Source organism: Nannospalax galili, unplaced genomic scaffold (genome assembly GCF_000622305.1).
Source record: "Nannospalax galili isolate Female #2095 unplaced genomic scaffold, S.galili_v1.0 scaffold702, whole genome shotgun sequence".
In the NCBI taxonomy this organism is placed as follows: domain Eukaryota; kingdom Metazoa; phylum Chordata; class Mammalia; order Rodentia; family Spalacidae; genus Nannospalax; species Nannospalax galili.
In genome coordinates, this window is record NW_008348657.1 from 511,656 (window position 1) to 524,609 (window position 12,954).

A 12,954-nucleotide genomic window follows, 5' to 3' on the forward strand; every position below is an offset into this window, starting at 1 on the left:
CAACCCTACCAAAAAAAAAAAAAAAAAAAAAAAAAAAAGTCAGCATGTTGTGCTGGGCATGGTGGTGCAGGCCTTTAATCCCAGCACTGGGTAGGCAGAGGCAGGTAGATCTCTGTGAGTTCAAGGCCAGCCTGGTCTACATAGTGAGTTCCAAGACAGATGGGACTACAAGAAGACCCTGTCTCAAAAAGACCGAAAAAAAAAAGTTGGGCATGATGGCACATAACTATAATCCTAGCACAAGGGTGGTGGAGGATCAGGAGTTCAAGGTCAGCCTCTGCTACATGGTGAGTTTGAGGCTGGTCTGGGCTGACATGAGACTCTGTCTTAAACCCTGTCACTCCAATTTAGCAAGTAAATTGGTGAGTTCCAGTAGTGGCACGGATTGAATACCCCATTTATGCTTATCTGATGCTTATATTGCTTTTACATGGAAATGTGTTCAAATAATCAAGGCAGATGGGCAAGGTATGGTAATATTTGCCTGCAGTCTCAGCATTCAGGAGGCTGAAACAGAAGAACTTAACAGTTCATGGCCAGCCTGGGGTACAGAGTGAGGCTCTATCTCAAAGCAAACAAAAAACAAGGAAGAAATGAACACCATCCATCACACACCATAAACACAAGCCAGAGAGGGCAGTTACTCTTCCTCACCCAAATAGCATCAGAAATGCTCTCCTTCAAGGCTCTGTGCATATCCCAACTGTAAGCTTGCTTTTCTGAAGAATCATCCAGTTCCCATTTACTGATGTTTGAACTTGTCAGGGTGTAGAAGCTCGACCTTCCTCTGTCCCAGAGAACACTGGTCAGCTGTGCAGAGAGAAGGGGTCATGGTAAGACTGAATTCAACTTTACATGCTCTAAGGTTCTCTATAATTCCTCCACAGGCTCCACTGGAAAGAGTAACTGAAAAGGACCTTGAAATCAGGCTGAATCTCCACAGGAAGAGCAGAGCAGGAAGATGAGAACATTACAGGGTCCTCAGATAACCAGTGTTTTGTTAAACTGGGAAAAAATTTAAAACTTTCTAAAAGAAACCCCAGTAGACTCTTGAGCCTGAGTCTGTAAACGTATGAGCCAGTGAGATACTGCCCATGCTCTGAGTCCAGAGCTGTGATGAAGGGAGCCTGGCTGGGGATGACACTTTACACCACACCTGGGATTATTTGTCTCAGTGAACCCTTCTGTATGAAGCAGGCATTTTCAAGCTGAGTATGTGTTTTTTAGTTAAACCCTGTCTGTCTCCATTTCTCTGGTGATAAGAGTAGGTCCTGGCCTGTGAACCAGAATGCAAACCAGGATCTGATGAGAGAAAGGAGGATGGGAATACAACCAGAAGCAGTTAGGGAGCCACTGACAGGACAAAGGAGAAAGTAGGTTTGGGGGGTATCACCATGGTTTGAAATCTGGATCACTAAGAAAAAGGACAGTGCCACGAACAGAAACAGACACATCAAAAAAAAGACAGCGTTTGTAGGTCAAATGTGGTCAAAAGGAAGGGGAGAAGGAATATGATAAATCTGTTTCTAAGCATGTTAAGTTTTAGGTTCAAGGGGTTGGGGATTTAGCTCAGTGGTAGAGCGCTTGCCTAACAAGCGCAAGGCCCTGGGTTCAGTCATCAGCTCTGAAAAAAAAAAAAAAAAGTTTTAGGTTCAAAGAACATTCAAGGGAACAGGTTACAACAGCCACCTGAGGTGACACACAAGCAGTGTAGTGAGAAGCTGAGCTTCAGACTCAAGCCTGGGTATAACAGGTGACAGCTCAGTAGCTTATCACCCACTCTCCAAAGACCTCTCCTCAGCAGCACAACACAAGAAAAGGCTCTGCTTTAAAGAGAACAATCCAGAGAAGCTGGCAGACCTCAGTCCACAGTCTTCCTTTCTCACAAGCCAACCAGCAGGGCTAGGTGTGAGTATCCACACAGAACTGAAGATGTGGGAAAAGAAACACTTCAGGTCAAATCTAAAAAGCCAAATTCAGTATTAAAAAACATACTCAAAAATTTTTACAATACTTTTAATTCGTATGAAAGCAATACCACCTTCATTGGAAACTTTCAACTTACTGTAAACATAAACTTACCATGAGGTCACTAGTAGGAGACAAAATGCCAAAAAGGGAAGAAACTTTCCGGCCAATCCCTGAGAGCATGCCTTGCCCTTGAGGTAGGACATGTTGGTGAATCTTCCCTGAGCTTTCAGGAATCAATCGAATCAGCTGGCTTCCCATGGAGGACAAGATGAAACTTCCTCCCTATGAATAAATACCATGAGATTAGCAAAGAATGCATCTAACCCCAGGACAAAGAGCTAGCAAAAACGTTTGTTATAGGGGCTGAAAAGAAAGCTCAGCCATTAAGAGCAATGGGTGTTCTTGCAGAGGATCTGGGTTTGGTTCCCGGCACCCACATGACAGCAAACACCTGTCCATAACTCCAGTTCCAGGGGATCCGATGCCCTCTTCTGACATCCTTGGGCATTGCACTTATATATATATATGCAGGCAAAACAATACACATAAAATAAAAATAAATAAAATAGTAAAAGTTTTTTAAAATGTTTGATACAAAGCCTGGTGTGGTGATACATGCCTGAGAGCCCAGAACTCAGGAGGCTGAGGCAGACAGATCACAATCCTGAGGCCAGCCTGGGCTACAGAGTGAAGCTGTCTCAATTAAAAAAAAAAAAAAAATTGACAAGAAACATCCCTACCTTAAACACACCTGAAAAAGGCGCATAGTTTATTAAAATAGTTTACCTGAAATCTATTCATTCTATAATACAATGAAAAACTTTTTACTCTCTTTGGTGTTTTGAGACAGGGTCTCCCTATAACCTCAGCTGGCCTCAATCTCACTGAGATCCACCTGCCTGTCTCCCAGTGCTGGGATTAAAGGTGTATGCCACCTTGCCCAGTCGAAGGAACACTCTTATAGCAAGTTCATTAAAAAAATCTGACTTCTGCCAGGGGTGGCAGCACACACCTTTAATCACAGCACTCAGGAGGCAGAGGCAGGTGGATCTCTGTGAGTTTAAGACCACTCTGGTCTACATAGTGAGTTCCAGGCCAGCTGGGGCTACAGGGAGACCCTGCCTCAAAAAGACAGAAAAAAAAAAATCTGACATCTAAATTATGGGTTTACCATGTATAGGTTCAACGAATCACGTTCTCAGATTTCTTTTTCTTTAAGACAGTCTCATGCATCCCAGGCTGGCTTGAACTCACTATGTAGCAAAAGATGACATAGAACTTCTGATCTCTATCTCCTGAGTGCTGGGATCACAGGTAAGTGCTACCATGCTAAATTTATGCAGTGCTGGGGACAGAACCCAGGCCATGTACATGCAAGGTAAGTACTCTACCAACTGAGCTGCCCCAGATTTCTTGATACCCCTGCAGAAGAGTCACCAGCAAGCACTCTACCCACTGAGTTACATTCTAGCTCCAGATTTCTTTGATAACTGCAGAGATGCCAGCAATCACTCGACCCATTGGGCTACATCCCCAGTCCCAGATTTCTTTGATAACTCTGCAAAGGAGATGCCAGCCAGCACTGTACCAGTGTCTAAGAGTTTTTAATAGCCACTCTTACAAAGAGAGGTGTGCTTAAGGGTAATGAGCCAGCATCCCACTGTCCTCATGAAGGACTTCCTATGGTGCAGCCATTACCACAATAACCCTTACCTTCTTCACTTCCTTGTCTCTTTTTCATGCCTCTCAGGCCCCCATAGCTGTTTAGAACCCAGCTTAAAACTTCTTGTCAGTTCATGCCACAGCTCTTCCCACACATACCTGCACCGCTACCAGGAAACTGCACATCTTCTCACCTCCCAAATCCACTCTTGTCTCCAAGTAGATGTCCTCCCTGGCAAGGCTGGGCCAATAGCGGATGGACCCCTCTTTGGTGGCAACCATGACAGCAACAGCCTTGAAGCAAAACCACAATCATTAACAACAAAAGAAGGCCTCAAAACTGAATGCCTATGACACTGATGAAGTCAATTAAGAATTCTTTGCTTTTAAGATTACTCAACAGTAAAACTGCCTCTGCTTTCTGTTCAGGTCTGTGAATTTTAACATGTGCAGACTGGTACAACCACCCATAGTAAAGATACAGAACAGTTCTGACACCCCAAACCTCCTAGTGCTGTCCCTTGATAATCATGCCTTCCCTGTCTTACCCTGTCAACTAGTCTAGACCACTGTAGCTATGGCTCTTTGAGAATGTCAGACAGCACAGACTACAGTCCCACCTTTACCCCTCCTTCAGCTTGCCCTCAATTCACTGAGGTCACTGCATGCACCTGTGATGGGTGTTGTTTGCTGCAATGTTCTCAGCACTGGCACCACAAAGAAATCTGCTAGAACACAGGTGATTATATTGTGTTACAGAGGTCAGGGATCCATAAGAGAAAAAAGCTCTTAAAGGAGAGGAATGGAGAAATATACTACATGTGATCTGAATGCTGAGGGTGGAAGGGTTCAAGTGGGGATGGGGTATAGTGAACCAAAACTAAATAGGTATGAAGATGCCATAAGGAAACCTGCTGCTTTATAAACAAATTTAAAATAAAATAGAATAAAATAGAAAATCCTCAATTGTCTCAGACAAATGGCCAGGATTGAACTGTTGAGTCGCAGGGCACATGTATCCTCACTTTATAACAAGTGTGTAGGAACAAGTATGTGCATTGCTCTTCATCCCAACGACAGTATGAGTTCCAGTCACTCCATACCCTGATGACACTCTATGCAGTGGTACTTTTCAGGTATTTTGTCTGCACTTTCTTTTAATTTTTATGTATGAGTGTTTTGCCTGCATGTATATAAGTGCACCTGTGTCATGCAATGCCTGTGCAGACTACAAGAGGGTGTCAGATTCCTGGAACAAGAGTTACAGATGGTTGTTAGCAGCCACATGGGTGCTAGGAACTGAACCCACATCCTCTGAAAGAGCCGTCAGTGCTCCTAACAACTGAGCCATCTGTCCAGCCCTTTGTTTGCACTTTCTAACAACTGATGACATTGACCGTCTCATGCTCATCTGCCACGTTCACCCTCTTTGGTGAACTATTTAAGACCTAGCCTTGTTTTCAAACTGGATTGTCTGCTTCCTCACCAAACTTTGCCAGCTTTTTATATTCTGGGTATAAATCCTTGGCTGAATATGGATCTATAAGTATTTCCTCAGTTAGTATCATGTCACTTTATTTTCCTGTCTTAGACAAGGTTTTTAATTTTAATCTTATTTTAATGTTAATTTCATTTACTTTTCCTTAGGGAGCATAATTTGGTGATTTCCAAAAACTCTATCAACCTCAGCCCATGATGATTTTTTTTCTATTTTCCCTAAAAATTTTGCAGTTTTATGTTTTTTATTTTGATTTATAATCCATTTTGAGTTCCATCTTTGTATAGGTATGTGGGAAAATACATTTTTTTTTTTTGGTCTTTTTGAGACAGGGTCTTCCTGTAGCCCCAGCTGTCCTGGAACTATGTAGACCAGGCTGGCCTTGAACTAACAGAGATCCACCTGCCTCTGCCTCCCAAGTGCTGGGATTAAAAGCGTGTACCACCACGCCCGGCTAAAAATAGATTCTTTAAATATCTTTTATTTATTATTATTATTATTATTATTATTATATTATTTTTGGTCTTCTTTTGAGATAGGGTCTCTCAGTAGCCCCAGCTGGCCTGGAACTCACTATGTAGAGCAGGCTTCCCTTGAACTCACAGAGATACACCTGCCTATGCCTCCTGAGTGCTGGGATTAAAGGCGTGTGCCACCACTCCTGGCTTATTTTTATGTGCATGAGTGTTTGTCTGCATGTATGTAAGTACACTGCATGCATGCAATGTATGTAGAGGCCAGAAAAGTGCATTGAATCCCCTAGAACTGGAGTTGTTGACAGTTGTTAGCTGCCATGTGGGTGCTGGGAACCAAACCCTGATCCTCTGCAAGAGCAGTCAGTGCTCTTAACCACTGAGTCACTCTCCAGCCCCCTCATCAGCTTTTAAGTCACCTACCTGAACAGAATGTGCTTCACCTGAAGTTGTGGTGTAAGAGAGTGCCACCAGGTCAGCACTCCAATGGAAATCACTAGGTGGCAGCTGGAGCTCTTTGCAGACAGACAGCTGTAGGACAAACCCCAAAGAGAAGCTTTCACATTCAATGCAATTTGTTCATTCTGACATCTCTTATTTCCTTTGCATATTTTATATGCTGGGAATACTATTTTGTAATATCGTTTCTTTTCACAGCTCTTTTTGATCAGGCTTTCAGGAACTTTTCAGCAAAGTATCTTAAGAGATATAAAGTCAGGAAAACGTAAAGTGATCTGTGTGTTCTTCCCAGGCCAAGGACTCCACTGGTTAGGGGATACCTACATAACTTTCCAAGGCTGGCTATAGTATATGTGACAAGTGAAATTCCACAGCCAAGGAGAAATTACACATGTTGCCTTGAAACTATTTCTTAGGCTTGCAGACAGACATCTAGAACCCTTTGCAAATTTAGTAGAACCCCACCCCCACCCCTCCTCACTGCTACTTTCTAACTAGATCATCTTTTCTAGACAGTGTGGGAGCACCAAGAAGGTTAGTGGACACCAAGAATTAGGGAGGCCGTGCCTGAAGAGTCAGCTGAAGGGGCATTACTGACCTCAATGATGGCTCTGCTATTTGGAGTCAAGAGTCAAAGCTCACCGAGCAACTGGTGTCATTGTTTCTACTGTACTAAGGATCACGACCCCATCCCAGATTAGAAACAGGCACACTCAGTTCTTAGCTATGTGGGCAGCACCAACGCACACTGGACTTCTTAGGCAGGCTACTTGGCCTGCTGGTCCCTGAAAAATTCAAAGCCTCTAATTTTATTAAGTGCAAATTATATGGGTCTTGTATAAAAATGATTAAAAAAGGATAAGGAGGATGGATGGGCTCTCTGTGCAGGGGAGGAAGCTGATGGTTCGGGTTTAGTCCCCTAGTTGAGGAAAGAGACAATGCTGGCTGCAGGGTCTTTATTTCTTCTACATGGAAAGCCAACACTGGAATTCTTCCCTTTGTACCTTAAATTCCTCAACTGCTGGTCATTTTGAAGTACGAAGGGGCTTAGAGGGAGCACAGCTTTACTGTGCTGATTTTTCAGTCTTTAGGGGAAAAGAGGTTGGTTACCCAGGATTGGGACAGATGGCCAGATGACTACAGGACAGGAGCCCACATTCTGCATTTGTGGGATGGTACAAACAAAAAATAATACTAAAACGGCCATCAGTGCTGAAAGCCTTCCCACAAACACGGTGAAGGCTCCCAAATCATGCTGGACTTTCTCCTTTTGGTCTTTTTAAGACAGGGTCTCCCTGTAGTCCCAGCTGGAACTCAGTATGCAGACCAGGCTGGCCTCAAACTCAAGAGATCTGCCTGCTTCTGCCTCCCAGTGCTGGAACTAAAGGTGTGCGCCACCAGGCTCGGCTTCGACTTTCGTAAAAAGTGTGGAAAGCGCCCAGTCCAGTGGCATATGAGGTATGGGGCAGTGTGATGGGCTGACTAGGCTACTCCTCCAGAAAAAAACTCACTACAAGGAAGACTGGTGCTAAGCCCTTGACCACATTAAGACAGTTGTAGATCCAAGAGAACACAGCCTGAGAAACTGAGCACTGTGAGCTGGAAGGAGAAAGAGCCCATGACCTGGAACCTGTGAAGACAGTAAAACCCTGAACTGACCTTCACTTAACTTGGCTGCAATAGGTCTTTTGAGAAGGAAGAAACTACTGACATCAGCAAAAAAAAATTATTAAAAGAGGAATTTTTTTCAACAACATATATGTACATGCGATCTGTATTTCATATCCTAAGTTCCTAATGCTCTTCCAGATTTAGACTAGCATCCTCCATCAACTCTAAAGAACAAGGCTTTAGGCTTACAGACAAGAACTAGTTGGGACTCCTCTTCCCCACCTCCTAGGAAGCTGTCTAAAGAGCCATTACCTTAGTGACAGGTGACACTGTAATCTTCCAAATGAGGAGCTTTTCTTTGCAGACCAGGCAAGCCCACCCACCTTCATCTATGTGGACAGACAGCTGTTCATCAACTGAGGGGAAAATGAGACACGCACTTAATCACACTGCAACTATGAAAAGCCATTCAGCCTCTTTATGCCAACATCTCCTTTATCACAAGCTTCATTAAAGCAGGTAACAGAAACATAAACAAAAGAGTAATTCACATAACTTCCAGATATTTAAGAATAATCAACATTCGCTGGGCATGGTGTCACATGCCTTTAATCCCAGCACGCAGAAGACAGATATAGGTGGATCTCTGTGAGATCCAGGCCAGCCTGGTCTACATAGTGAGTTCCAGGCCAGCTTGGGCTGCAGGGAGACCCTAATTCAAAATAAATAAATAAATAAATAAATAAATAAATAAATAAATAAGCTGGGTGTGGTGGCACATGCCTGTAGTCAGTCAAGAACAGGCAGTGCTCTTAATCATGGAGCCATCTTTCCAGCCTCACAGAGATCGGCCTGTATCACCATGCATAGCTTGTTATTAACATAGTCTCAAGGCATGACCCAGAAGTTTAAACACAATATAAATTGAAAATTTCAGCCAGGCGTGGTAGTGCATGCCTTTAGTCCCCTCACTACATTAGGGAGGCAGAGGCAGGTGGATCTCTGTGAGTTCAAGGCTAGCCTGGTCTACAGGGAGACCCTGTCTCAAAAAGACCAAAAATAAAAAAGTAAAGAAAAAGGAAATTTCAGGGTGAGAAAAAGAAAGAAGAAGAAAGAGGAAGGAATGGAAGCAGGGAAAACTATGCATGGCAGCCTGAAAATAAGCATCCCAAAAGCTTTAGGAACTGGCAGCCAGGACGCCAAAATTTGACGGGGACAGGAGCATTCCTTTTACAATGAGCTGTAGCAACACCCATGACTGCACATGTGCATCCAAATTAAAAAGTTTTTATAAAATGAAAAGTTAGCCAGGCATGGTGGCACACACCTTTAATCCCAGCACTCAGGAGGCAGAGACAGGTAGATCTCTGTGAGTTCAAGGCTGACCTGGTCAACATAGTGAGTTCCAGGGCTACAGGGAGACCCTGTCTCAAAAGGACAAAAAAAAAAAAAAAAAAAAGAAAAAAGAAAAAGTTAATGATAAGATTGTGATATGGCACCCTCTTGACCACAGCTATGCCATGTCAAAGTGAAATTATCTCATCTCTGAAATTATCAGGCAGCTGGCCCAGGGTATGGGAACACACGTCAGCTGGACCCAGTTGTCTCAGGAACAGGTCAGTGTGTTCCAGAGTGCACCTGCTAACTGCAGATTTATGGCTTCTGTAGGTTATGCTTGACTTGCTTCTACAAAATAGTAATTGTTGCTTAATAGAATAGAAATTATTAAGGAGGCTTTGCACCTGTAAGCTTGGGAACTTAAACTTTTCACCCTTGATTATGGTTTCTCTGTATAAAAGCTTACCCTAGAGATGGTTCGGGGCTACACACTTGGATTCCAACACCCTTGTGTAGTAGCCACTGGCCAGCAAGACTTTCATTCGACAAAAGTTTGTCTGAGTGGTCTTCTCTGGTGAAGCACCTCACAGCAAGATATACGCCAACATTTTGCCAGTCTGCCTCCCTCCCTTAAATGCTGGTCATGAAACACTGAACTGATTTCAGTCACAACCTGCAGTTTAAAAAACACTATCCTAGAAAAGCACAAAGGTTCAGAACTGAAGTGTCAGTAAAGCAACTTGGGCAAATGTAAAGGGCTCTCACTTTGCACTTCCCTGGTGCCCTCTTTTCTTTTACACCACTGCCTTTCTAAGGCTTGTCTCAATGGCCCCTTCCAAACCACTGCACCAACTCTGCCAGCAAGGCCTTCTAAAGAAACCACAACGGTAACTCTATCTTGTCATATGACTTTTGGGATACCACACAGGATTCAGAACTGGAGGCATAACTTGACTTTATTACATTATTTAACCCCAAAATGCAGGGCACTGATTGCGTTTGGGGTTTTGTTTTTATAGCTAAACTTCATATACCTGATCAACTTTTGAAATGGAACTAAATTTTAGATAAACAGTACTTATAAGACTTTATGAGATTATGCTAGAATAATTCATTCAGCTTCTTGAACTTAGATATTGTAATGGCGAACAATCAGCAGGTGGCATACCAGATTTCTACCAGGCAAAGTTGAAATGTCACTGTGTATGAGACCCAGGTTTGGGTCAGAACTGCTAAGAAGGGCAAACTGAAAGATGAGACCTACCCTCCGCCAGTGTCAGGGCTTCCATGATCTTAACAGGGAGAGATGTTCCAAACATTCTCACATCGTAGTTCACGGACTCTGATATGGAGTGGTGGGAGAAAATCCTTGTAGGTGTTCCTCTAAAGAAAAGAGACCAGGTAATGTCACTTGTAACCTGGAGTTTCCTGCTATCTTAGCCTCTATGTATCTGCACAATAAGACTAACAAGATGATATTTAACAGTGAAAGATATCACCTTGTGGGCACTGTAACTGTACTTTTCATTTTGAAAAGACAAAAAGGACTTAGGAAAGCCACAAGCTCAGACCACAAGCTCAATAATCAGGTACACACCTCCACCCAAAAGGTTAGTGCTGTGAAGAACATTCTTTAAAAGACAAAAATCAATCAAGCTGGGCATGGTGGCACACACCTGTAGTCCCAGCACTTGGGAGGCAGAGGCAGGCAGATCTCTGTGAGTTCAAGGCCAGCCTGGTCTACATAGTGAGCTCCAGGCCAGCTGGGGCTATAGGGAAAAAAAAACACAAAAAAACACAAAAATCAAGCATACACTAACTGGTGTCCTAGAAGATGAGTTGGCCAACAGGAATGTAGGAAGACATTCCTGTATAAACAAATCTTAGCCATCCCAGATGCTTCCGCTGTCCAATCCAAGACCATGTGTGTGCATAGGGCAACTCTACTCTCCTTCTACTCAGATATGGCTCCATAACTGATGGTGGCCACAAAGTCTAGCCTATTAGCATCAAAGAAAGGGAGTTCTGGTGAAATGAGTGGGATTTTGTAGGCCAGCGAACTCCCAACTGTATATGGTGCATCTCCTCTCATATATATTTTAAAATAAATGTATTTAAAAAATATTTTATTTTTATTTTATGTGTATGAGTGTATTGTTGACATGTATATAAGTGCACCTGTATTGTGCAATGCCCAAGGAGTTCAGAAGAGGTCGTCAGATCCCCTGGAACTGGGAGTTAACACCACATGAGTGCTGGGAATTGAACCTGGGTCCTCTGCAAGACCAGCCAGTGCTCTTAACCATTGAACCATCTCTCCAGGTCAGTTTTTTTTTTTTTTTTTTTGAGGCAGGATCTTTCTGTAGCCCTACCTGTTCTGGAACTCACTATGTAGACCAGGCTGGCCTTGAACTCAGAGATCCGCCTGCCTCTGCCTCCAAAGTGCTGGGATTAAAGGCGTGAGTTACCACGCTCGACAATAAATGTATTTTTAACAGTAGAAATAAAAAGATAAAAGTCAAGGATACAATGTGCTCCCTAAGTATCAGGCCTTTGAACTACTACAAGGTTTGCACAGGTTTACAAATTTTTATCCTAAGTTCAAAACTCAGTATTTGCTATTTTCCTGCAGGAGAAATTCACTTTTGAAAGATGAACACAGGAAACTCCTCAGGAACAGATGTTTCCAACTTTTGGAGCTTTTGGTTAACTGTGGGGAAGGAGGGTAACAACAACTCTACTGAACATATGGACTGGGCTCCATACCAGCAGATGTTATAACAAAACTACCTCACCTGTTTGCAGAAAGCATGCTTTCTGTAATCTGGCTACATCAAATTCTGTAGCCCAAAGTCTTTTAATTGCCAATCAACACGTAGTAATGGCAGTTTATATGTTTGGCACTGAGGAACAATTTTGCCAGGCTTAGAGACTCTACCACTAGTCAGATCTGTGTGGGCACTGTATATTGATTCCTGTGACTTCTGTAAGGGAGCTGAGATCCTGATCTATAGGTGGAACTGTTAAATAAAAATTACGGTAGCCATGCAAGCCTGCATCATTGTAGTATCAGCACTTAGGGGGTGGAGACAAAGGATGGAAAATTCGAAGGAGGCAAGGCCTTGTTCTATGCTGAGCTACATTAGGTCCCCAAAAGTCTAGAACAAAATCAGTCACTCCTATCCAATACCACAGCGTCAAACTGCAATTTTAAGCAGACAGCTCCCCAAAATGACCTTTTTACCAGAAAACAGTAATTTTCTCTGTCAGTATAAATTGCTTTTACTTTAATCTTTATAATAAATATGAAGTACTTTGATCTCTTATTATTCTGTTTCTACCTCACAAAACCACTATTCTGATACTGCTCAAGGAGCCCGTTCATTCTCTTCTGTAGCCTAAAGGTTGCGCAGATTTATGAATCAAATAAAAAGCTACTTTATTTATTTATTTATTTAATTTATTTATTTGTCTTTTTGAGACAGGATCTCCCTGTAACCACAGCTGACCTGGATTCCCTATGGAGACCAGGCTGGCCTTGAACTCACAGAGATCCGTCAGCCTCTGCCTCCCGAGTGCTGGGATTAAAGGCGTGCACTACCACAGCCCGCTTATTTTACTTTTCTAGGATGCAAACTGGACTCGCGTTGGCCCTGAGTCGGTTGATGGCCGAACCCAGTCAGGATCGCTTACCTTGAGCTCAGAGAGCTACGCCGGCCTACCGGCGAGAAGAGCACCGGGGAGCTGACGGCAGACCCCAGGGACAGACCCCTCCTGGTGGCCCGGGGTGTAGACGCCGGCCCAGGGCCTCGTCGAGACCCAGGACCCAGGGTCCGCGGAGAGGGAACGGCTGAGAACATGCCTGAGATGAGTAACAAAAGTGAGGAGCTGGCTCGCCCAGAGCTCGAACACCGCGGGGCGGGAAGGCGCGTGGCGCTGACG

At 43.5% G+C, this 12,954-nt stretch overlaps 1 protein-coding gene across 1 annotated transcript in view; it reads right to left on the reverse strand.

Moving 5' to 3' along the window:
• The window catches only part of Nup133 (nucleoporin 133), a 66,731-nt gene extending 53,777 nt beyond the window's left edge, over nt 1-12,954 (reverse strand). Inside the window, exons 1-7 of the mRNA XM_008845775.2 lie at nt 12,706-12,954; nt 10,277-10,395; nt 7,987-8,090; nt 6,028-6,135; nt 3,793-3,927; nt 2,083-2,253; nt 655-810 (exon numbers count right to left, since the gene is read on the reverse strand). Of these exons, the coding sequence (XP_008843997.1) occupies nt 655-810; nt 2,083-2,253; nt 3,793-3,927; nt 6,028-6,135; nt 7,987-8,090; nt 10,277-10,395; nt 12,706-12,872 (960 nt within the window). The 5' untranslated portion in view covers nt 12,873-12,954. The remainder of the gene's footprint in view (nt 1-654; nt 811-2,082; nt 2,254-3,792; nt 3,928-6,027; nt 6,136-7,986; nt 8,091-10,276; nt 10,396-12,705) is intronic.